The sequence below is a fragment of the Oryzias latipes genome, chromosome 15, assembly GCF_002234675.1.
Source record: "Oryzias latipes chromosome 15, ASM223467v1".
Taxonomy (NCBI): Eukaryota; Metazoa; Chordata; class Actinopteri; order Beloniformes; family Adrianichthyidae; genus Oryzias; species Oryzias latipes.
Window position 1 is genome coordinate 16,772,565 of NC_019873.2, and position 22,485 is coordinate 16,795,049.

General features: G+C 38.8%; 1 protein-coding gene across 1 annotated transcript in view; it reads right to left on the minus strand.

The window, feature by feature from the left end:
- The window catches only part of LOC101162468 (RAC-gamma serine/threonine-protein kinase), a 45,806-nt gene extending 31,794 nt beyond the window's left edge, over positions 1-14,012 (minus strand). The window contains exons 1-2 of the mRNA XM_023963792.1: positions 13,542-14,012; positions 8,224-8,634 (exon numbers count right to left, since the gene is read on the minus strand). Of these exons, the coding sequence (XP_023819560.1) occupies positions 8,224-8,269 (46 nt within the window). The 5' untranslated portion in view covers positions 8,270-8,634; positions 13,542-14,012. The remainder of the gene's footprint in view (positions 1-8,223; positions 8,635-13,541) is intronic.
- Between the last annotated feature and the right edge of the window lie 8,473 nt (positions 14,013-22,485).

The window sequence follows — 22,485 nt, forward strand, 5'->3', positions numbered from 1 at the left end:
CTTTAATATAGACCTAAATGATGCAAATTCTACTTTTGTAGTTTTTTAATTACCAAATCAAATCCTAATAGTGGGTGGTTAAACCCAATACCCAATAGAGTGTTTGAAAGGTAAGAATGAACACAAATAGGCAGCTATGACAAGCGTAAGTCTATATTATTTGAAATTTTGAATTTTATCCGAAGAAAAGTAATGACCTACAAGTGTAGAAATGAGAAGAGTAATAAATTACAATCATCAGCTGAAGTTGAGAATCAAATCTTTTTCTCTGTGCTGTGAGATACTAAAAATAAATCTGGGATTTTCACCTACAACCATTTCTGGGTGTTTACAGAGAAGGTGAGTGGTGGTCCCCTGGGCCCAAATGTTTCACTGATGCCTGAGGAGAACAACCATACTGGTTAAGGATGGAAAAAGGAAAGAGAACCTTAAAAAAAACTGCTTTACTGAAGAGCTTCTCTAAAAATAAATGTTGAACTTAACAGAAGAAACAGCACCAGAAGGTATCTGGTGGATTGAACAGTCCTGTCAGCTAAATACAGGAAACTGAGGCCAAAGTTTGTGAACAAGACAAGATGAGCTCATTTTGTTGTTGTGAACTTTGTCAGAAAAAAAGAACAAGCACTATCAATGTGGTCTAAAGTCCCTTCTTCCTAATTTTTACTCAGTTTTATTTCTACACTCAGTCTGAACTTGAACAGATCCCCAGTGACCATATTAGCATGTCTAAATACACTGAACTCTTTATATTTGCTTGCTGAAGTGCCCGGATAGAAACCCACGCAACCTCAACGAGATGCAAACTGTCCACAGAAAGACACTGGCTGGGATTTGAACCAGGGCCTTCTTTCTGTGAGGCTAGAGTGCTAACCACTACACCACTGGGCAGCCCTGCATTTGTGTCTATCTCAAAAGATTCAATCCACTCAACAGTTTTTGTTTCCGTTTTATTTTATCATAACCTACACTGTTTCTTAACTTAAAAATAAGGAAAGCAGCTAAATGTGTCATCCTTAACATTTATAGTAGACAAGTGTTTAGCTGTCACAGTAGGAACTAAAAAAGAAGAAATAGATTGCAAATCATTGTCAGTGAAAGATTAATTGTGATACAAAAAAAACCAAAACCTTTGAATCACTCACCAAACCAGATGCCAGAAAAGACTAAATTATATTGTAGTCTCATGTTGTCTTGTGTTTTTTTTTCTTTATATTTTGCTGTCATAACTTTAAAGGGAATTACTATTATTACTGCAGGAATTTGAAGGAAGGACTTTTTTGGGAAAATGGTATTCTCAGAAATTTAGTGTAAATAAAACTTTCAGTCAAGGATTGCCAATCAAACTGACACATTACAGTGTGGATTTGGTGCTTTTGGATTTTCCTAAACTGCTGTCCTCTGTTTAATTCAATAAACAACATTGTTGTTGTTGGAAATTGCTGATCTGACAGCTAACACACAGAACTCATCATTCAGCAGGATTTAAAAAGCCCCTGAAGGAGTGGTTTAGCAACCTCTTGGTTTTCCACAGAAGCTTTCATAAAAGTGGTAACTCCTGCACTGATGAACTCGTTTACAAATGAAGTATGACAGTTTACTGCTAAAATATCAGAACGGATTGGGTCGTACAGAGCAACAATGCCTCAGGCTAAAATGCACCAGAAAGCAGGAGAAGAGAGCGCTCTCAGTGCATGCTCATGAAAATATAGCAAACTGGAAGCAGAAAATATTATCCAATACAATTTAATTTAGGCCATAAATTAACAGAACAAATATCAGTTTATTGCTCTAGAATGCCTGTGTCAACTTGCTTTTAAAAAAAGCTGTTAGCTTGGCACTAATCTGTTGGCCTAAATCAGCCAAACCAACCCCCACCCAAACCTGCCTCCTCTAATCAATCCAAAGCCTACTCCGACCAGCCCACAGAACCTCAAGATGTTACCTACAAAGCACCCCTTTAGTTTAATCTCTGTCAGAACATTTAAACATAGATGCCAGTTTCCACTTGGACTCAGATGGCTTTGACAGATAAGGACAAGGCTGCTGCCCCTTTAAACAGGCCACATTGGAAAGCTACACGAGGGAAGACAGAAACAGCATCAGCAGTGGTCAAAAAACAATCTGAAGGTTCAAGGTATTTACTTTGAGTTTGGCTTTCAAAAACAGCCTTCTAAAACAGTTTAATGAGTGTGAAGTTGGCCTTTGTTTGAATGTCGTGTTTCTGTTTGGTCTGAGGCAGCCTTTAAAACAGCAGGATCCTGAACTCTAACTCTAGCTTCAGGAATGTCAATAGGTGTGGTTCTTCCAACACCTTTCAGGCCCAAAAGTCATTTATATTTGACACAACCACATCCATGGGTGTGCCTGTTGAAGAGGAAGAAGTAAGCACGAAGAAGGTTTTATTTTAACCACTGCCAGTAAAAGTTGCAGCCATGTTAAGTGACAGAGAAAATAGGACAATTACGTGTGAGCTGCAAACATCAAAGCGTTGGCCGTCACATGACTCGACACATTCCAACTGTTGAACGTTTTGAACCTTCATAAAAGACCTCACCTTGACCTTAAAGTTAACAAATAAAAGTCTCATTAGTTTGCACTTGACCCATCCCAGGAGTGGGAGGTAACTCGTGCTCACAGCTCCACTCAGGAACCGGAACCATTGAACAATCCACCCCTTAAAGTCCCACTCCGATTAGTATTTGATCTAGTGTGATCTAGTGGTCTCCTAAAGTCCCACTGTGTTTTTGGTTCTATCAACATGTTCTTGTAGCATATTTCCTATGATGGAGGTAATGTATAAAGAAAACTAAGATTAAAACTGAGTTTCTGGGTATTTCTTTTTTCAAATTGTGGTGAATTACGAGCAGATGAGAAATGCCATTTGAAAAAAAGTTCTCCTTTGTGATGTCACAAATGGGCTGAGCAAGCCTGCTCCGCTCCATTCCGATGCATCCACTTGCAGAAAAATAGATCCATGATTGTCTTCCAAGCTGACATTTGGATTGACAGTCAGCAGGTTTATTGACATGCACATTTTTATTCAAATAATCCTGGACTTCCTGTGTTAATAGCACTGACTGTATATGAGAACTGGACTGAGTGACCCCTCCTCCCTCGCGCTCCAAACAGGAAGTACTCGCTGGTTCTAAGAAACCCAAAATTCCGTAGACTTCTATTGACAAATAAACAGCTATTACTCAGTCATTATATTTGTCAGAATAACCATTCTTGCTCCAATACCTTTTTTTTTTGCAACGTGTTCTTGATAATCCTAAGGTTTTTATGATGTTTCTTCTGTATAGCACGTTATTCAAGTTATGTAGTGACTAATGGAGTGGCTGAATAAAAGTATGTGGTCTTACATTGAACGTTTGATTGACAGATTCTCCCAAGCCCACTTCCAAGTGGAACGGGGTGTGGACTTCCAACAAGCTCACTTCTGATTGGTGGCAGTAGTAAGGATGACTCAGACCAACTCACACCAATCACAGCTTACTAATTATTTCTGGTTCAAACATGGCAGTGTCTGTAGCGCAAAAAAGGTTCTATGGGTGACGTCATACTCCCTTGGTCCAGTTCTCTCATAATGGTCAGGTGACTTTTACATGTAGCAGATTGAGCTCACTGCAGAGCTGCCTTTTCAGTTGGATTTTCTTGCATCTAAACATGATTATTTTACAATTTTGTAACAAGATTTATTTAATCTTGATTTTTTTCAGTAGATTCAACTCTTGTTTCTCTTATCTGATCACTTTAGTTTATTCTGTAAGTTTGAATGGCCTTCTATAAGCAGAAAAGGTTTGCAGATACCAGAACAGTGCAAGAAACAGCAACAAAGTACAAATTTTTATCTCAACTTTATGGAGAATACTCTTATGAAGAATTAAAAAAAATAGGTAGGAATACAATATTTATCAATAAGGAAACTATGATTACATACCCCAAGGATTTATGCTTTGTTGCATAAAAATTATAAATAAATACATTTTCTTATAAGGTTCAACAGCCACATCAGTCTTTATAGGGATATACCTAAATCTTAGTCCAGCACTCTAACCAGATTTACTGTTAGGCAGCGGATGCAACAATGTGTGGGAATAAATGATGATAATGGCTGCAATTTAATCACGACTAAATATTGACCATATTTCAACAACGTGTGCATGTGTGAACACAGAATAACCACTGGTACTGTGATCAAATATTTGAGGTCAGCATTTTGAAGATTTTGAGCTGCGAACTAATCCCATTATTCAATCGCTCTTCCCTTCACCTGCTCCAGCTACCTCTATCCAAGTTCTCCATCTGCAGCGATCAGCACTCATTCATTGATCCATTCATTCATTTATCCAAGATTGCCTCCCTCCACATTGGTCCATTCACACACCCAGCCATTAATCCACTCTTATCTGCCAGTCAGAATGCCTACAGCCATTAAGCTCAGAATGTGCTACACGTATGAAAATAACAAAAAGTACTGAATAGGAAGTAATGATGTGATAGAAAAAATGCAGAAAATGTTTAATAAATGTCTATTTTTTAAGTCTAAAAATCAGAGTTTTAGCACAGATTTGATAGGTTTATTTTAATGCCCACATACTATTTATTGAGGCTTTTTCATTTGGAATTGAAAGCAATAGTTAAATGTCTTTCTAACGCATTCATGTTGGTGCGTTCTAACACAAACTACTGAAAATTCATCTTTCCTGTTCTGTGGTGACTGTATCTGTCACAAAACCATCTCCCAGTCTGTCCTGCGTGGTTTGCCTGCAAGCTCTGCGGCCTGGTCTGTCTGTCTGTCTGTCTGCCATTATCTGCAGCGTAGAGTGAGTCATTCTTGGGACAATGGAGGCAGTTTGTAAAGCCACACTGCAGCGTACACTTCCTCCGGATGTGCAAGAGGATGCCATTCATAACAAAGCCTTCACTGTCTGCCTGTGGGTTACTATGCCGCGAGTCGGAGAAACAGGAACAGCAGAAAAACGAGCACAGAACGTGCAAGGTGAGGAGAGGACAGGAGCAAAGAGGGGAGACGCAGCCGACAGTGGTGGCGGCAACGACTGGTGATTGATATCAGAGATCTGGCACTGCCACCTGATCCAGCCAGACAGCCCCCAGCGACACTGAACTCACTGAACCCACTGAGCCAACATGGCTGCTTCACTGCACAGAACTGCACTGCACCCAATGAACCCCACAGAGAAATAATGCAAGCAGCAAGGCAAATACAGTTCCCTGAGGGATGGATGACATGGTAGAGGTAGACCACAGAGGAAGGGAGGAGCAAAAGCAAAAAAGGAGTCCCGATCAGTTCAGCTTGAGGCTTCATGACATCATGAAGATGCAGAAAGGCAGACACATTAGAAGAATTTGCTACATTTTTTAGAAAAATGTTTTTTAATTGGGGATCACACCAAATAAATGGTGATCAGAGCTTTAAAGCAAGATGCAGAAAATCCTCTCTGACAAAAAAATGAAAGAATATTATTCCACATTGACATGTCTTTATTGCTCTAAATAATAACTTTGCAAAACAAAACACTTTAGAGGACAGAGTCTGTCAGGGAACAGATTATGCTGTTTTCCCCATCTCTCCCCTCCCTTCAGGCCATCTGCTGTGCTGACTGCTATGCAGGCTGATACCGGTAAAGGTAACAGTATCCACTACTACACCGGCCCACTGTGACCTCTGTGGCTTCTTGGAGGTTGGCTGAAGGTAACTGCAGCGGAAATTTTAAGTTATACGTTTATTTTACCTTACCAAAGGGAGAAACTGGAATTTCGAACGCAATCAGTCATAACTAGAGCAACATCTGGTTTTTGCACCTAAATATTTGACAATTCAACAGGTAAAAGCAAAAAAATGTAGTTGTTGTAGAGAGTGAGTAATAATAGCTTAAGTCACATATTGCAGCAAAGATGTTGTTCTTCAGGATACTTTTTGCTTGACAAGATATTGATTATCTTTGAAAACGAGTCCAAACGCAGTCCTGTTGGGAGTTGTTGCTCTTTTTCAGTGTCTTGCTTTGATGCCCAACAACATTTCAACCTGTTTTTAGTCTGATGACTTTAAACAAAACAAAAAAAGATCATTTTCTACTCTATGGTATTTAACAGGAAATAATGCACTCTGTCATGACCTGGAGACCTGAGCTGCTTTTTCTGCGAGCGATGAGAGAACACTTCAACTTTAGGACTGCTAAAAAGCATCCAATGACCAGTGTCACCACAATGTAAACACGGGATGAATGGACTCAGGGAGGATACATTTGTATGCATATTAAACAAATATGTCCATTATGGTCTTTATCAAACAATGTTCCAATCAAATAACTTGTAAATTCTCTGACATACAGTGATTTTGGACATTATTTTGCTGTGTTTTGTATTTGACTCACTGTGGTGATGATGACTGCAAAGTTAAAACTATTCCACTGCTATTATACTGCTTTTTGTGAGTGAGAGAGTTAATTTAGTCGTCATTTTCAGAGAAAAAAATTGTTTCTTTCATAATTAAAAGCAGATTTATCATTGTTCATGCATTCATGCCTTTTTTGCAAGGCAATAACTGCACAAACATGCAACACATCCTGATACTTCACTGTCGCACCTCAGGTCTCTTTTCTTAAAAGAAAATAGCAATATGTCAGCAAGAAATATGAGGCTCCATAACACTGTTTTTCTTTTTATCAAACAAAACCAAAAGCTTTCATTTAATTACTCGTTGATTTTTCTTTATCATTAATCAAAATCAACCAAATATTCATGCGACTTGTTTTATTGCTACATCAAAAAAAAACTTTCATTCCTCCTTTTTTCCTTACTAAGCTTTTTTGTATAGATAATATAAAAAGGTGATATTCCTTTAAAGTCAGTATTATGCACTATTTCGAAGTTTCAGCAGCAAAGCCGATGCTTTTTGCTGTTTCACTCCAATACCTAATGACTAATGCAGCAGTCTTTGCTTTATCACGACCAAAACAGTGAGTCAGCACAGTCTCCCCACACACTTTAATACAAAGATTTTAGCCTTTGGTGCAGACAAATATTCATATTCTTGACACCAACAGAAGCCCCTCCCCTACATCTCTGTCTCAACACTTAGACTGATATTGTTATGTCGTGACTGAGCGCACTGAGCTCTTTTCTATAACTGGGGTTCAGGCTGCCCTGCTTTAGTGCACGTGTCTGACAAAGTGCCTGAGGATTGTGTCCATGTTTTAAGCATGTTTTTTTGCGGAGGTGTGGACAAGCCCACATTTCCCACAACTCTGCGTTCTGTTGTGCATCCATGTCACTTCCCGTTCAACAGTTTCTGTTACACATTCCTAGACACCATCACAGAGACAAGGGGATGATGCTTGTCTTAAAGTCTGGAAATCCCCTCTCTCTATTACACGCACCCACTCCTACCCTTGTGCCTGTGGGATTCCACATGGAAACACAAGCGCAAGAAACTTTGCTTTATTAGGGGAAAAAGTAATACAAAGTCAGAGAAGCTCCAGTGAAAATATGCAAACATCCCAGAACTACTTTGTTCCTATTAGGCGGCTTCTTCTCCATGGGGTCCACTACATTTCTGTTTTCACCTGTTGCACTAAGCAAACCGTGAGAAGAGGGAAGTGGTCCTTCTGCAACCTGTTTCTTCAACTGTAAAAAATGTTCTGGATTTCTCACTCAAACCGGATGGGATGTCACTGCCTTCCTGAACTTCAACCGTCCTTTTCAAATGATGTGTCATATGACTTGCTATGATAACATCTAGTATCCTCTCTTGACTGAACTTGAGCAAGAGCTCTGTTTATTCCCATTAGAAAAATCTAAACTGGCTTGATTTCCCAGGCGGCCATAACGCACATATCACAATGCACTAGCAATGCAAGTAAAGGATGAGCTACTAGACAGTCTTGTGCATGTGTAAAATTACACACCACTTTATCAGGCACAACCTCAATGAACCAAACAGAGGGTCAGTGAGCAAACAGTTAACCATGCTTATGCTAAAGAGAAATCACAGACACACTTCGGGTACTGTATGCTTGGACAGATAAACAGGCATCCATATGATCAGTCACACACTGCAAACAATTCCATCCTCCCACCGGCACATGTGGACAGGCGCAGCTAGGCCCTCAGTCTAGACAAGAGGCAAAGCAAAAGAGAGGAGAAGGGAGAGGCGCCGTGGAGAGGAGCAACACGAGGGGAGATTGTGGGTGCACTTACCCCTTTTCTGGAGCCATCCCTCTCTAACGATGGTGACATCGCTCATGGTTCCTTCACGTCGGGTCTGATGCCGCTACACGCCTGCTCCACACAGAGAGAGAGGGAGGGAGGAGGGGAGAAGAGGAGGAGAGAGGGAGAGGAGGCGAGGAGCGAGGGGGGGGGGGGGGCGCCCGGCTCTCCCAGCCTCCGCGTCACTCTCCCTCCCTTCCTTCCTTTCTCGTTCTCTAGTTTACGCAGTCTCTCTCAGATACACACACAAACATGTATGTGTGTGTCGTTTCACTTCCTGTTGTGGCTTATCTCCCACCCTCCGTCTTCTTCTTCTTCGTCTTTTTTATCCTCTTCTCCTCCACCTCCTCCAACCCTCGCTTTCACTCTCCAGGGCTTCCTCCTCACCAGTAGTGACTCAGCCTGGAAGGAAGTGAAAGAGAAAATAAAAAAAAGAAAACAGACAGAAAAAGAAGACATGAATTATTATTTTTTTCCCCTTCTGTATTCCTTCTTACTCCCCACAGCCGTTTCACAACATCTGACAAAACAAACAAGTTACTGTAAAGATGAACGCTTCTTCCTATATACCCCCTCCCTAACAGACATCCACCCAGTTCCCCTTTCTGTCGTAAAACGCCGCCTTTGATCAACACGGTGAGCTGTTGCAGCTTTTCTGCTTCAACAGAAAGAAAAAGAAAAATCCTTTCACTTGCCAAGCCCCCCTATCCCCCACATCACATGTTTGGCTTTGTATGTGCTGGGTGCAAACGCCGTCATACCTTTTTTATACATCTGGATGTTGAGTTCTTTTGTTAGTGCGTGAGGCATATATTCCTTGTGTGAGACTTAGGATTGGTTAAAAATAGCTACAACTGCAGTTAAGGATGCTCTCACACTCTCCCTCTGCAAATCTCTGCACCTCTCTGTCGTCTCACTCCCGCCCTCCCATCCCCTCCCTCAGCAGAGCGGCCGCGCTCACCTCAGATGCACCCTACTACACTGTATTACACAACATGCAGCAACACCGTGCTGCTCGCTTGAATGGAGACGAGCACTACGATGGTTTAGCTACAGTCATACCCTCTAAGTGGAAATCAGCATTCAGATCAGAGAGTGTCTGCACTGCTGCAGACTCTTAAAGTGACTGCAGCATTGAAGAGGAGACTGGAAAACACCCACAGACACCTTTTTTTTTTGGATTCACTGAGAAGAATCGTGATCAGCTGAAAATGCTTAGTCATGTAACCCACATATGGCCCCGATTACAAGACTGCATTAGATTAAAAAAACAGGTCATTTCTTTTCCCAAAGGAGAAAATGTACTTATTTTTATATAAGATCTTTTCAAATATGACTTTTTCCCAGTTTTGATTTATTTGATTTGTTTAGCAAAAACTCTTGTGGTAAATTTTCTTTTTCAATTTTTATCTCTGACTGGAATATAATATAATCTGTCAAAATTGAGTTTTCCAGACACACAACTAAGTTTGATCTTTTTTGAATGGTTTCCTTTTTTCTAAATTCCCAAGAAATTCTTTGGTTTCTTTAGTTTCCTGCCAAATTCTTTTATAATCTGTGAAAACAATATTTAAATAATTTATGAACTGGAAACAAGATCCAACATCCATGAAAAGGAAATTTAGTCTCTTTAATGTTTCCTTTACAGCACTACAGTCCTGATTGTTAGAATTCTAAGAGAAAAATGATTTATCTCAGACTCAGGTTCATTTTCTAACATACTTTTAAATATACCATCTATTACCCTGATGCACTCTGAATTCAGCTGTAAAATGTTCTGATGATGTGTCTCTGCATCTTCTGGTAGGGTTTACTGCCAAAAATTTAGTGGATTTGGTTTAGGTTAAAAAATTCACAATTCTATTTGATTTTTTATACAATATTTGTTTGGTTATGAACATCACAGAAATTAAAGATGAACAAAGACTAAACTTTCATGATAAAATGAGGAATTCTTACCAAAAAAAAGCTACTAAAGGTGCTGTTTTAAGCCTGACAAAATCCCAGAACACGCTTGATAAAAAAAAAAAAAAACTTTATTCATAGATTTATTGAAACAATTCTGAAATTTCTCATATAAAATAGATTTGTTGATTAATCTTTAGACAACAGACCAGAAAACACTTATTAGTTTATTTAAATCAATTTTCAAATTGTGGGGAGTTTTATGTAAATCAATTTGTACTGAATAAAAATACTTTACATGTCTATATGGTAATCCCCCTCATGTATTCACTGATACACAAAAGATGAAGCAACCCTTTGGAAACAGTTTTTCCTTTGAGCATCAGTCAATAAAGGATGTAAAGAATAGTCAACCTGGGTAATTACACTCAAATTCTTTTTATAGACACAATACAACTGTGGATTAAGGTTTAACACAACATTGTTATTCAATAAAGCTTCAGTTAGCTTTAACCTTAATCTTCTAAACCATATGGATTGCACCAACTGGGAGAGAAGAGAATTGAAGAGGAAATAGCAGCAGCACCGCTCCAACTGTGAGTCACTGACCTTACCTTTTGGGAGCATGAAGGGGACTAGACAGTTATTCCCAGATATCTCTTTTATTTGCTCACTTTGAATGGAGACACCATGAATCATGCTTTGAACAGTTAGCTTTTTCTCAATTTAAAAAAAGATTTTTGCACCCTGATAAGTTTTAAGCATTTACCAATTTCTATACTTTAACCCCATAATCCATATGTAAACTCAGAACAACAGACACTAAATTGGAATCTGTTGTTTGAAATCTTCAAAAATTCTTTTTGACAGTAGAATGTAGGTGCATCGTGTAAGTTCATTACTCCATGCGGCAGATCAGCTCTGAAAACAAAAGCCTCCAATCCTCTTGCAGGGAAAGAACATGAGACTTTATCTCACGTCAGTTGGCATCAATCCCATGCAATCAGTGGCCTCATGCAAACTCTGGCTGACATCAGCTGCAAAAAGACCACCAGCCCTGCTCTGAAAGCAAAGCAAGTCATGCCATTTCACTCATCTGACCTGAAAAGACCATTTTTCCTTCTTAAGAAAGATACCTATGGAGGTCACCTACTAGTCCAGTCAGTTGTGTTTTGTTTTGAAGTTTGTGTCATTGACTGTGCATTGTGTGGTGAGTACAAAGCTTTCCCATGACCCATTTACAAAACCCGCATCTACCTTCTTGAGGTGCACTTTTATTCTGGCAGCAACAATGAAGCCACATCTCTATGTGTAACGATGCAGAAGATGTGGCTCAACAAAAAGCTGCTGCCTCCCAGACACACAGGAGAACTGCTCTGTCCTCCTTGTCCTAAACCTCAAACTGCAAATGAAAGCAATTGTGGAACATTGAAATAAAGTATGAATATCTGTAGATCCTAAATGCTAAAGTGATTTTTTACCTCAAAATCAGTTGTTGAGTGTCTAATTAATAGTTTAACTGCTAAAACCAGGAAGAAAATCTTATGTCAGCTTCTTAAGTTGTTATGCATTTTTGAATTCCTCTGCTTAAAGTTACGAGATAAAACAGGAAATATTAATGCGATGCAAGTCACAGGAAGTGGTAAAAAGCAATTTGATTAATATCAAATTTAAATACAGAAATACTACTGTGACAATGACAGGCTGGTTACAGTCTCTTGTATTTTTTAAAGGTGCTTCTTCAAAAAAAATGAGCAGAGCATTTGGAGGCAGTGCATGCTTTTTAACATTCATGTATTTATATACTGTATCTAATATTTTTCTCCTGTTTATTGTTTTTTATATTTCTAATCTCAGCTTTTATCTTGATGTTGTAAAAGCCTTTTTTTTAGTACTTTGTTTTCTTTTTTATGAACTTATTATAAAGGGGAAATTTCCCATTGTAAACAAGGCCGGAAATGGCCATGGGCTAGGGGGGGCATGCCGTAACTACCCTACTAAAGAAATAGAAATGACCAAAAACTACAACAAAACAAAACAAAAAAAAACAACTTAATATACTAAAAAAAGAATAAATGAGAAACTTGTATGGATGGACAGCCAAATGGACAAATAGATGTACATAAAAAGAAAAAGATAAATGCAGCAGTGTCCTGCTTGTGCCAGTCCAAAGTTGAGTAAATGCAGTAACAGAAACCTTTTCTTCTTCTTTTCCTTTTGGCTTTTCCCCACAGCAAATCAGCTTCCTTCATCTAACCCTGTCCTCTGCATCCTCTACTCTAACACCAGCTACCTTCATGTCTTCCTTCACTGCATCCATAAACCTCCTCTCTGGTCTTCCTCTAGACCTCTTACCTGGCAGATCTAGACTCAGCATCCTTCTACCAATATATTCTGCATCTTCTCTGGTTGTGTCCGAACAGTCTCATGGCCTCTCTGACTTTATCTCCAATGCCTCTAACATGTGCCGTCCCTCTGATGTACTCATTCCTGATCCTATCCTACTCCCAAATAGAACCTCAGCATCTTCATCTCTGCTACCTCCAGCTCTGCTTCCTGTCTTTTCCTCACTACCACTGTCTTTAGGCAAGCCACTCAGCATAAAACACACGTATCAAGTAGATGAAAGGAGAACATAGATATATGGTTAGATGTACTGATATGACCATAACAAGGTTTGTATGCATAATTAAGTGTTTTCAACACACACCAATTTACCATATGTTCTATAGATTATAATCATAGTAGAGCTTCTTTGCACACACAAAAAAAATCATACTTTTAAAACCTTTCAAGTGTTGTAAACTGTCAAGAGATGTTGCAAAACTGTAATAAAGTGTGTAAATTGTTGCACCATTTCAGACAGACCAAAAACGAATAAGGCTGATCCCGGCAACACCCTGAGCACTTTCATCAGAACAACAAACGTTGCAAACGTGCGTGTGGCACACCTAATGCACACAAGTGGTCAGTCAGAGAAAGCCGGGGCCTAAGGCAGTTTGCTGGCTGCCTCTGCCACAGCCTGGTATGAAAATCGCAACGAGGTGGGCTGCCTTTATTTACCAGCTGACTCCCTGTTAGGGTTAGGAGAACAACAGGAAGCCTTTCAGAATGCCGGCTTTTTAAAGACTGCTACCAGGAAGTTGGAGTATCATTAAAATGCGCAGGGACAAGCAGCGCATCCTCTACGTCAGGATGATGCCCGTCTCCCGGACTGATGCGTCATTCCTGCAGCACTGCTGACTGACTGACTATTACACAACAAAAACAAGCATTTCAGGAAACCCCACTGCCCCTTAAGGCACCGCTGCCAGCGCGGGGTGGTGTTCACGCCTGACTTATAAACAATTATTTAGCGAAACTGCGTCGAAAGTTTGCTGTTTAACACCGAGGGTCGGTATTACCTGTAGCGACAGGTGCGGGGATGTTCCTGCGCACCTGCTCCTCACACACCGCTTGGCTTACTTCTTCTTCTTTTTTCTTTTTTTCCCTCTCTCCTCCGCTTCCTGATGAGTATCCGGGGCTAGGAATAAGATAAGCGCCTGTCGCTCCTGCGTTACGGACCCGCGCACAAATAATCTTTTGGAGCCACTTCAAACGGATTTCCGAGAGGCTGCGGGGAGCTACCGTTACCGCAGCCAACGGTTGTTTTGACTCTCACGCAGGCTGGTGACGTCAGCAGGGGGAAGCGGCAACCCCCCCTCCTTCTCCTCCTCCTCTTCCTCCCTCCTCCTCCTCACTCTACCATCTCGTCTTGAACTTCAACAGTTTTTTTGAGTTCACCCTGTTCTAAGCAGAAGCAAGCTCCTCTATCATCATCCCCTCATCCACATTCCGGTTGATGTGTCAACTATCGCGAGATCCGATGAAGTTCACGTGCAAGACTTCTTTTCAAGGGCTATAAGGGTTTTTGTGGGATACAGATTTGAAGTTTAAAGAAAACCATTTAATATATTTATGCCAATTCTAGGCAAAAGTACTTTCATAGAATATCTTCTACTGAAGGATACTTATAGTATATTTACGTCTATTGTCGTAATCTAAAATGAAATAATGAAATGAAATCCTTTTTCAGATGCACAAAAGCATTGGTATTTTTCAAACTATATTAATTCAAAAATTATTTTCTTTCACTTGTCAGTACTTATGATTAATCAAAGTCTGGAAATAAAAAGTTGTAGGTTCGGTTTCCTAAAGAAAACAGTACAAAATAAACAGTCTGGTACTGTCTTGTACTCTATTATTTGCTTACTTTAAAAGTTCTCGATGATATTTCTTGTTATTGTTCTGGTAGCATTTTTATCATAGATTTTTGAATCGTCATCACAAACTATGTTGACAGAAACCTGCAAAATCATATCCAAGAACACCAGAATTCACTTTGTTTCAAATAAAACATTCTTGAATAAGGAGTTCTGGGACTATGCCGATGAGCAGAGTCAAAGATTTACTTCAAGCAAGTTTAAGTCGAGACGATCTTTTTCATACTTCTTTGTTGTCTATTTTAAGAAACTAAGATTAATGAAGTTTAAGTCGAGATGATCTTTTTCATACTTGTGTGTTGTCTATTTTAAGGAACTAAGATTAATGAAGTTATACACAGATGTGAGTAAGTAGCATCAATAAAAACACAGTTAAAAAAAACATTTACAAGACTGTTTTCAAAGTGTCTTTCCTTGCGTAACTTTAAGTTGCTGGATTCCTGACATGCACAAAGAAATCTGTCAAAAGTTATTATTTGAACCATAGAGCATCACTCAAAAGCAGTTTTGCAAGAGTAAATTTGTAAATTTCGACATGACAATACAACACTGCCCCCATCCTCTGTTCTTCTTGCCTGCTCTCCGTGTTACTTTTTATTTATCTATTTTCAAATTCCCAATTGGTGTGGGATGTGTAGTTGGGCTGCGGTAGCAGAAGGTAAATTGGCAGATACTGGACCAAAGCTGGGCTCAGAGTGCAGACACAGGTGGACCTAACGTGTCGGATGATATACGTCTGTAACTCTGTGGCCTCTCCAAACGCACATGCACCTATTGCCATCAGCTGGCCTGTGTGCAGAGGGGGACAGAAACCAGTAGCAGGGGGAAGGTGTGTGTTTGTGAGCGTGTAATGAAAAGGCAGCATGGGTGCGGTAACGGAGGTGGAAGTACAGAGACAGCTTGAAAAGGATAAAGGCAGCACAGGGGAGCCCTTCTGTTGCTGTTGCTGCGGCCAGACGTGTCCCTGTGACACACATGTACATATCAGCCAGCCACCCTCGCTCATGGAGCAAAAGTTAGTCATGTACTCATTAAACATGCCATGAAAGTTTTTTTTTTTTTAACCTGTGTTGAGCATTCACTTCTGTTCAAAGTCCCTAAAATACCTTTCAAACTCATTCTGATTTTTTTTTATAAACGTCAGGATTTTTTTAATGACTAAATGACCAAAATTGAGAGACATGTTTCTGATATTTACGAGTGCCTAACAATTTGGACTTAAGGTTTTATGTCTCTTAAATGCAAAAAAGGTAAAAAGTATGAAAAAAAAAATAGGTTTACATGGGTTAAATATTATGTTCTCAACTCTTTTTTTTGCTTCTCAGAGAAATTGATAGAAAACAAATCATAAAAAAAGATTTGTTTTCTATCAGTTTTTCTCAGAACCACACACAGCAAAGTCACAAAAGTTACTTCAAATCAAAATTAATAAAATATTTTCTGTCAACAAACGAAGTCAAATTTCCACGCAGATTCATCTCTGCTGACCTCTTTTTTTTAAATTTTGTTCACACTAAAAATGATTAATTTGTGATATAAGCTGGCTCTTTCAATTCAAAGTACTACAAATCTTTACATTGCTGTATGTGGTGATCTGTTTTGCTGGGCCCCTGATGGGAGCTTTGCCTCCAGGTCTGTTGTGCCATCAGGTCTCACCGCTTTGGACCTTTGACTCCCTCTGGATGAGATGATGTGCTGCCAAATGCATCTCACACATGCTCACACGCTCTAAGGTGCCCCCAAAGCGCAGGCAGTCCAGGTTGAATAGATAACACGTGCAGTTATAAATTCAAATCTCCAGATAGACATTTAATAACATCACCATTACCCCTCTACTTACCTCCTGTTTTTGCTCCCCTGATTCTCCTACACCTCCCTTTGTTTATGACCTCCTGCAACTCCTGCAGCACCCTCCATCTCTCCACCCCCTCATACCTACATTCCAGCCTCAGTTCCCTTGCTCCCAAAGCCCAGAGAAGCAGCAGCCGTGCTGGCCTGCCTGGCACATTGTGCCCCCTAAGCCCCATCCCTGCCCTCTTTGAAGTGCTTTCAGGAGAGGGAGGTCAGCTTTGCCCGGGAGACCCACGTAGAGGTAAGGACAGCTGCTGTCATGCAAACTCTGTTTTTGGGGACGCATGCACAAAAGAACAGACACGCTTTCGCACGTACACACTTGAGACAGGACAGAGCAGCTGCAGCCATGCTGCTGAAGGTGTGTTGTACAGCAGGACAGCTTGGGTGCCAGTATGGTCCAGCATGGCTGTGCTCTGCTCTGTTCTGGGTCACCTATTTTGCACTCAGGTGTGAAATGCAGTCGTATCACCAGATGAACAAACAATATTTACACAAATATTTTTATAAACGCATTTTTAAAAATTAAGAACTTTGTATCCTGAATTTAAATGTCATGTTATTTCATACATTATGAATATAACAAAAATAAAGAAAATATGCATGTCTCCTTGGGAATGGAGAGAGTTTGTGTTATTAATAAACAGTCGTATTGCTCAGATTTGGCTTTGTATTGAAAATGAAACTTTTAACACTCATAAGTGTTTATGTTTACTAAAGTATTCAGTGGTCCTTTCATTATGGTTATGTCTTTTTTAGCCAAAAAAAAATGTGCTGTTTTCTTGGACATAGTTTTTGCAGAGCAGCAGTCGTTCATTAGATATTCACCTTTGAGTTGTGGGCGAAAAGTACAGGAAGCTTGTTTCCACTTCCCATCATCCCTTTCTTTACACACTCTCCTACTATCTTACTACAGCCCCAACCTAACATTAACAGTGTAACAAAAATGGCGAGCGATATTGAAGACATTCAGCTGTACAGTTTTTAACCTTATGCCAGCTTGGGCGAGGAAAACTAAGACGCACATGGATCTATTTTTCTACAAGTGGATGCATCAGAATGGAGCGGATTGTAGAATTGCAGCACCTATGTCACTGCTACAAGCTTAGTTGCATCTTTTTTTTTTGCACCTGATTCACAATTTGAATAAAGAAATGCAGCTGTAATCCATTTTTGTTAATTATCTCCTCCAACATGATAAAAATGCCTGTTAAAAACATAAAAAACATGATTATTGTAAAATCACAACATTAGACAACAGAAAAATGTGACTTTCTATCTGAAATGTCATACATTTTTTGTTTAATTGCACAATCCTAAAATAACATAAATTTTTCAGCTTATTTTTAATCTTTTTTATAATGAAATGGATGAAAAGGGTTTATGTATTGTGCTGAATTCCTATTTTGGTACCAAACCATGCCAAATGTGTCACTGTTATAATACCTCTATCTGTTGAAGTAGTCATGTTTTTTTGACACTGTGATATTGTTTTGAAAATGTTTATGAACGCTTTCTGCTTTTTTGCAGACAGGTCGAACACCTTGACCTCTGTCTCTCTTGTTGCAATGACTCACAAACACACACTTCACCAATCATTTTCTCTGAACAGGGAGGTCAGAAAAAACTCATTGGTCAGGCCACTGAACACTGTGCAGCTGCTCCACACTATAATACATTGCCTTAGATGAGGCTTACATGACAGACCCCACTATGCTTAGCTGAAGAAGCTTCCCCACATACGTGACCGCCTTCAATCCAGTCAGATTTTTAACTTTAGAAAAAATGAAATATTTTAGCATTTTTTCTCAAAAACTGTAAAACTGTTGAAAAATTATATGTGGTCAAAGAAAGAAATCATTAAAAACTGGAGAAATGTCTGTTTGTGGGGGACCTACAGAATGTTTGTGGTCTTCAGGCTATCTGATGACATCACATCAAATATCACTCAAAGGGGATTTACGGGAACCACATTTGGGAAGCGCAAATCTGCAGATGCTAACTAAAACTCTGTCACACAAAAAGAAAGCCATGTTTTTTTTTTCTTTTTTTTTTTTTAATTTTTTCAAACACAAATGAAAAAATCAATACAGTGGTTTAAAAGACATGAGACAATACAGTGTGTTTGAAAAAGAAGCTGGTTGAAGAGGAATCTTGTCTGATCCCACCCCTTTTTACAACACTTGATGATGCGCATAATTCAATTTACAGATATGTACAAAACAGTCACGGTACAATTTTTGCATCGCAAGTGACTTTTTTAAAATAATTTCTGGCCTTGTTAAGATCTATTAGTTACTTCTTGTAGGTTATTTTGAATATTTTTAAACTTTTGCTTTTTTTTAAACCTTCATCCAATCCATTCCATAAATCCACACCACAACTTGATAGACACATTTTCTATTTGTTTTTCAAATGCACTGCTTATTGAAATTCAGTTTTCTTAGATTGGAAATTCCCGTCTCTGTCTTTGAACATTTGCTGTAACTTTATTGGAAGTAAGTTGTTTCTGGCTTTATACATGATCAGAGCCGTCTTCAGTTTCACTAGATCCCCTAATTTCAATAAACCCGACTTTAAAAATTTTGCATTTGTATGTGTTCCATACTCCACTCCATGAACAATTCAACAGCTTTTTTTTGTAAGACGTACAAACACTGTAGATTTGCTTTATAAATATTTCCCCAAACTTCTACACTGTACTGTAAATATGGTAGTATTATGGATGAATATATTAGTAAACGTGCTTTGTGAGTGAGAGTATGGCGCGTTTTTCCCAACACTGCTATGCTTTTAGCCAGTTTAGCTCTGACCTGCTTTATTTGTGGTTTCCAGCTTATTTTGTCGTCCATAATTACTCCAAGGAACTTGATTTCAGACACTCTTTCCAGAACATGGTTACATATCGCAACTTTTATTTCTAAATCTGCGGGAATACGGCAATTTCCGAAAATCTTGAATTTAATTTCTTTAACACTGAGTGACAGTTTATTTTTGTCAAACTATTGTTTTAGTTTCCCTAATTCTGTATTTACTATTTTTACAACTTCCCTGAGATTCTCCCCTGTACAGACTATACTTGTGTCATCGGCATATAAAAGTGTTTGAGTGTATTTGATACCAAGTGGATGTCATTAATGTAAAGGATGAACAGTGTGGGACCAGTGTGCTACCATTGTCTCTTCAGCCTCTCTGATAATTTTACACCCGTAATGTTTGGTGCAAACTTTAAAACAGTAATGCTAATATATAATGCTTTTGACATGAAAACTGTTTTTGGGTTATTGCAAAGTGGTGGAAACGGAGCTGATTAAACACAATCTTTTAACTTTCCACACATTTCTGGACAGAAAACATTTGCTTTTAATTTATAATAAGATCCTGCTCCATTCCAATTTATAGTACAAAAATATAGAAGCACCTGACATAGGATCAGTAGGCAGCAGATTAACCATTCTTAACTTCAACATTAAAACAACATTCAAAGCGGTTAAGATGCTTTTTTTTCTCAAAGCAAGTTTGTCTCTTTTGGTTCAGATTTTGGTTTGTTAACATAAAACTTGGTTTTTGTATTGTGATTTTTTAATGTGTGGCTATAAATTGTAATTTATACATTTATTTGTATTCTTTCATGAAATAAACGATGAGACTGCAGAGGAAGTTTTATTTCGTTTTTCTTTGAGTTTAATGCAGCTTTCTTAAACCCATTCAATAATAATAAGAACAATAATAAAGTAGGATTAATGCAGTCTCCCAGGCATTAAACTGCTGGCTATAGATACTAAATTCACAGCACACTAACACTCAAAAGAAATGGACTATTTCTGTTTCTTACTTTTATTAAAGTAGATTTTGTTTTTGTTTTTTAAATTTTTTTTATTTATCACATATTTTTGATATGCTTGCATAAATATAACATAATACATTACATATTTTGCATTACTCAACGATTTAGTCAAGGGGTTACGCAACACTCTTGAGTAGAATACTAAAATATTTATCCTCGTGGGATTCTGCAGCTCATACTATATAAACATGCTTTACAACACTTACACAATGTGGTTGCGTGCAACCGCTTGAGGCTTTTAAGTAAATCTAAAGACATTTTTTTTAAATGTAAGTTTAAAACTAGTTAAATTTATTGTAAAACTTGTTTTAACAACTTTCACGTTTTTTGTCTCTTAGAGTGGTGTGTGCTGTCAAAAATACAGTATTTAGAGGGTAAAAGCAATTAGGTGATAGACTCCTAAAGAGTGTGTTTTTGCTTTGGCCTTGCAGGAATCTTTCTGCACAGTGATGACAAAGCGAAAGCCGAGCCACAAAACAAACGGCTTTGATAAACGGTTCAGGCTTCATCACAGCTCTTGGCAGACTTTGTGAAGATAAAACTGGTTCACAATGAGACAGTCATCAACTGTTAATATTTTATGTTGTTTCTTTGCTCTAGAGTGTTGTCAGGATTAGTAGACAGATGTTGCTTGTGTGAGACATTGGGTGTGTGGGGGGTGTCATTTAAGAAAGCCCACCTTCTGGTCAGCAGCACAAATATCTGCAACTGTTTTTTCAATCATCTTACTCATTTTTTAATATAATTTGTTGCTATTCATTGTAAGATTTTAATTGCGGAAAGGATTATTAAATTTTTAATGTTCAAACCAAATGATTTGCTTAAGGCTTTACTACAGTATTCCCAAATACTTATACTTATACAACAGAGATATGAATAATTACAAGTATTTTGTGGAACACTGTAGTTTACTGAGCAAAATTCCACATTAAACATTTGGGATGTTAAATAGCAACTTCCTTAAACGCAGATTGTCTTCAGCATTCTCCAAGTAAACGTCAACAAGTTCCGATGATATAGATCACACAAGTTTACAAGAGAACAAATGTTAACATTATCAATTTGATAGTTTTCCAAATCTAGATCAAAGCAGTGCGGGTCAGGTATAAATATTTGTCTGTTGGCCTGACAAAAGGAAGTTAAATTTACTTTCAAAATAAAGTGTCTAATATTTTTGTTTTCCTCTTCTGAGCTGGCATCTGGCTCAAAACTGTACGGCTGTAAAGCTCCAGTATTGCTTGGGCTTGGGCAGGGCTGCAAGGTGGCGCTCTTGCCTCACACCAAGTAGGCCCCCCGGTTCAAGTCCCGCTGGGGGACCTGAAACAGAACACCAATGGGGGACCTTTCTGTGTGGAGTTTGCATGTTCTTCCCGTGCATCCGTGGGTTTTCTCCGGCTTCCTACCACCATCCAAAAACATGCTTCATAGGTTAACTGGTTACTCTAAATTGACCCTTGGTGTGAATGTGAGAGTTCATGGGTGTGTGATTTGTGGCACTGCGACCGATTGGCAACCTGTCCAGGATGTCCCCTGCCTTTACCGGCAAGTGGCCGGGATAGGCTCCGGCAGCCCGAAAGGGACAAAACAGGTTTAGAAAATGAATGAATGGTAATGTTTAAGGGTTTGAGGGGCTGTAAGTCATGGCAGGAGGACATAGACAGAGAGCTCTCAGTAACGGGGAGGGAAAGGGGGCGGGGTCAAATGTCAAAGTTCCCGCACACATCTCAGAGGCAAATTTCTGTTGCCCAACAGTCTACTCCAGTCGCTCTGCAGAAACCATGTCCTAGAAAACGGCACAGGTTTTTTGACTTTGCCAAAAAAAATAGCAAAATCATAATCAAAAGACCACTTGAAATGCTTTGAAAATAGCTCAAAAGATGATTGGAATGGGACTTTAACATCTGACATTATGTGTCCAACACAAAAAATATAGCATTAAAAGACTAAAGACAATAAATCAAATTGTTGAGTGTTTGGAATGCCAATCAAGTGCAATAAAGATGCTTCTGAATTAGAGAATAAAACAGTTTGTAATACGGTGGATTGAGATTTTAAGAGAAAGGCAGGTTTCGCCAAATTGCAATATTAATCTTAAAATCTAAAAAGTATTTTTTATCTTAAAAAAGCAAAAAAAAATAATAACCTCAACAAAATCTGGTTAAACTCGTTGAAATGAACCTGAATCACCTTAAAGATTACAACATTTTTTACTATAGGATTGTTTATACTTTCACACCATTACAGAAAACTCATTTATCATCACAGGATGGAGTCCATAATAGCTAGATATGCTACAGAACAGGAGGAGACGTGACAAATAGAATCAGACAGAAGAGGGCATGGAAGGACAGGGTGACAACAGCTGAAGCACCGGACAACCCAACCCGC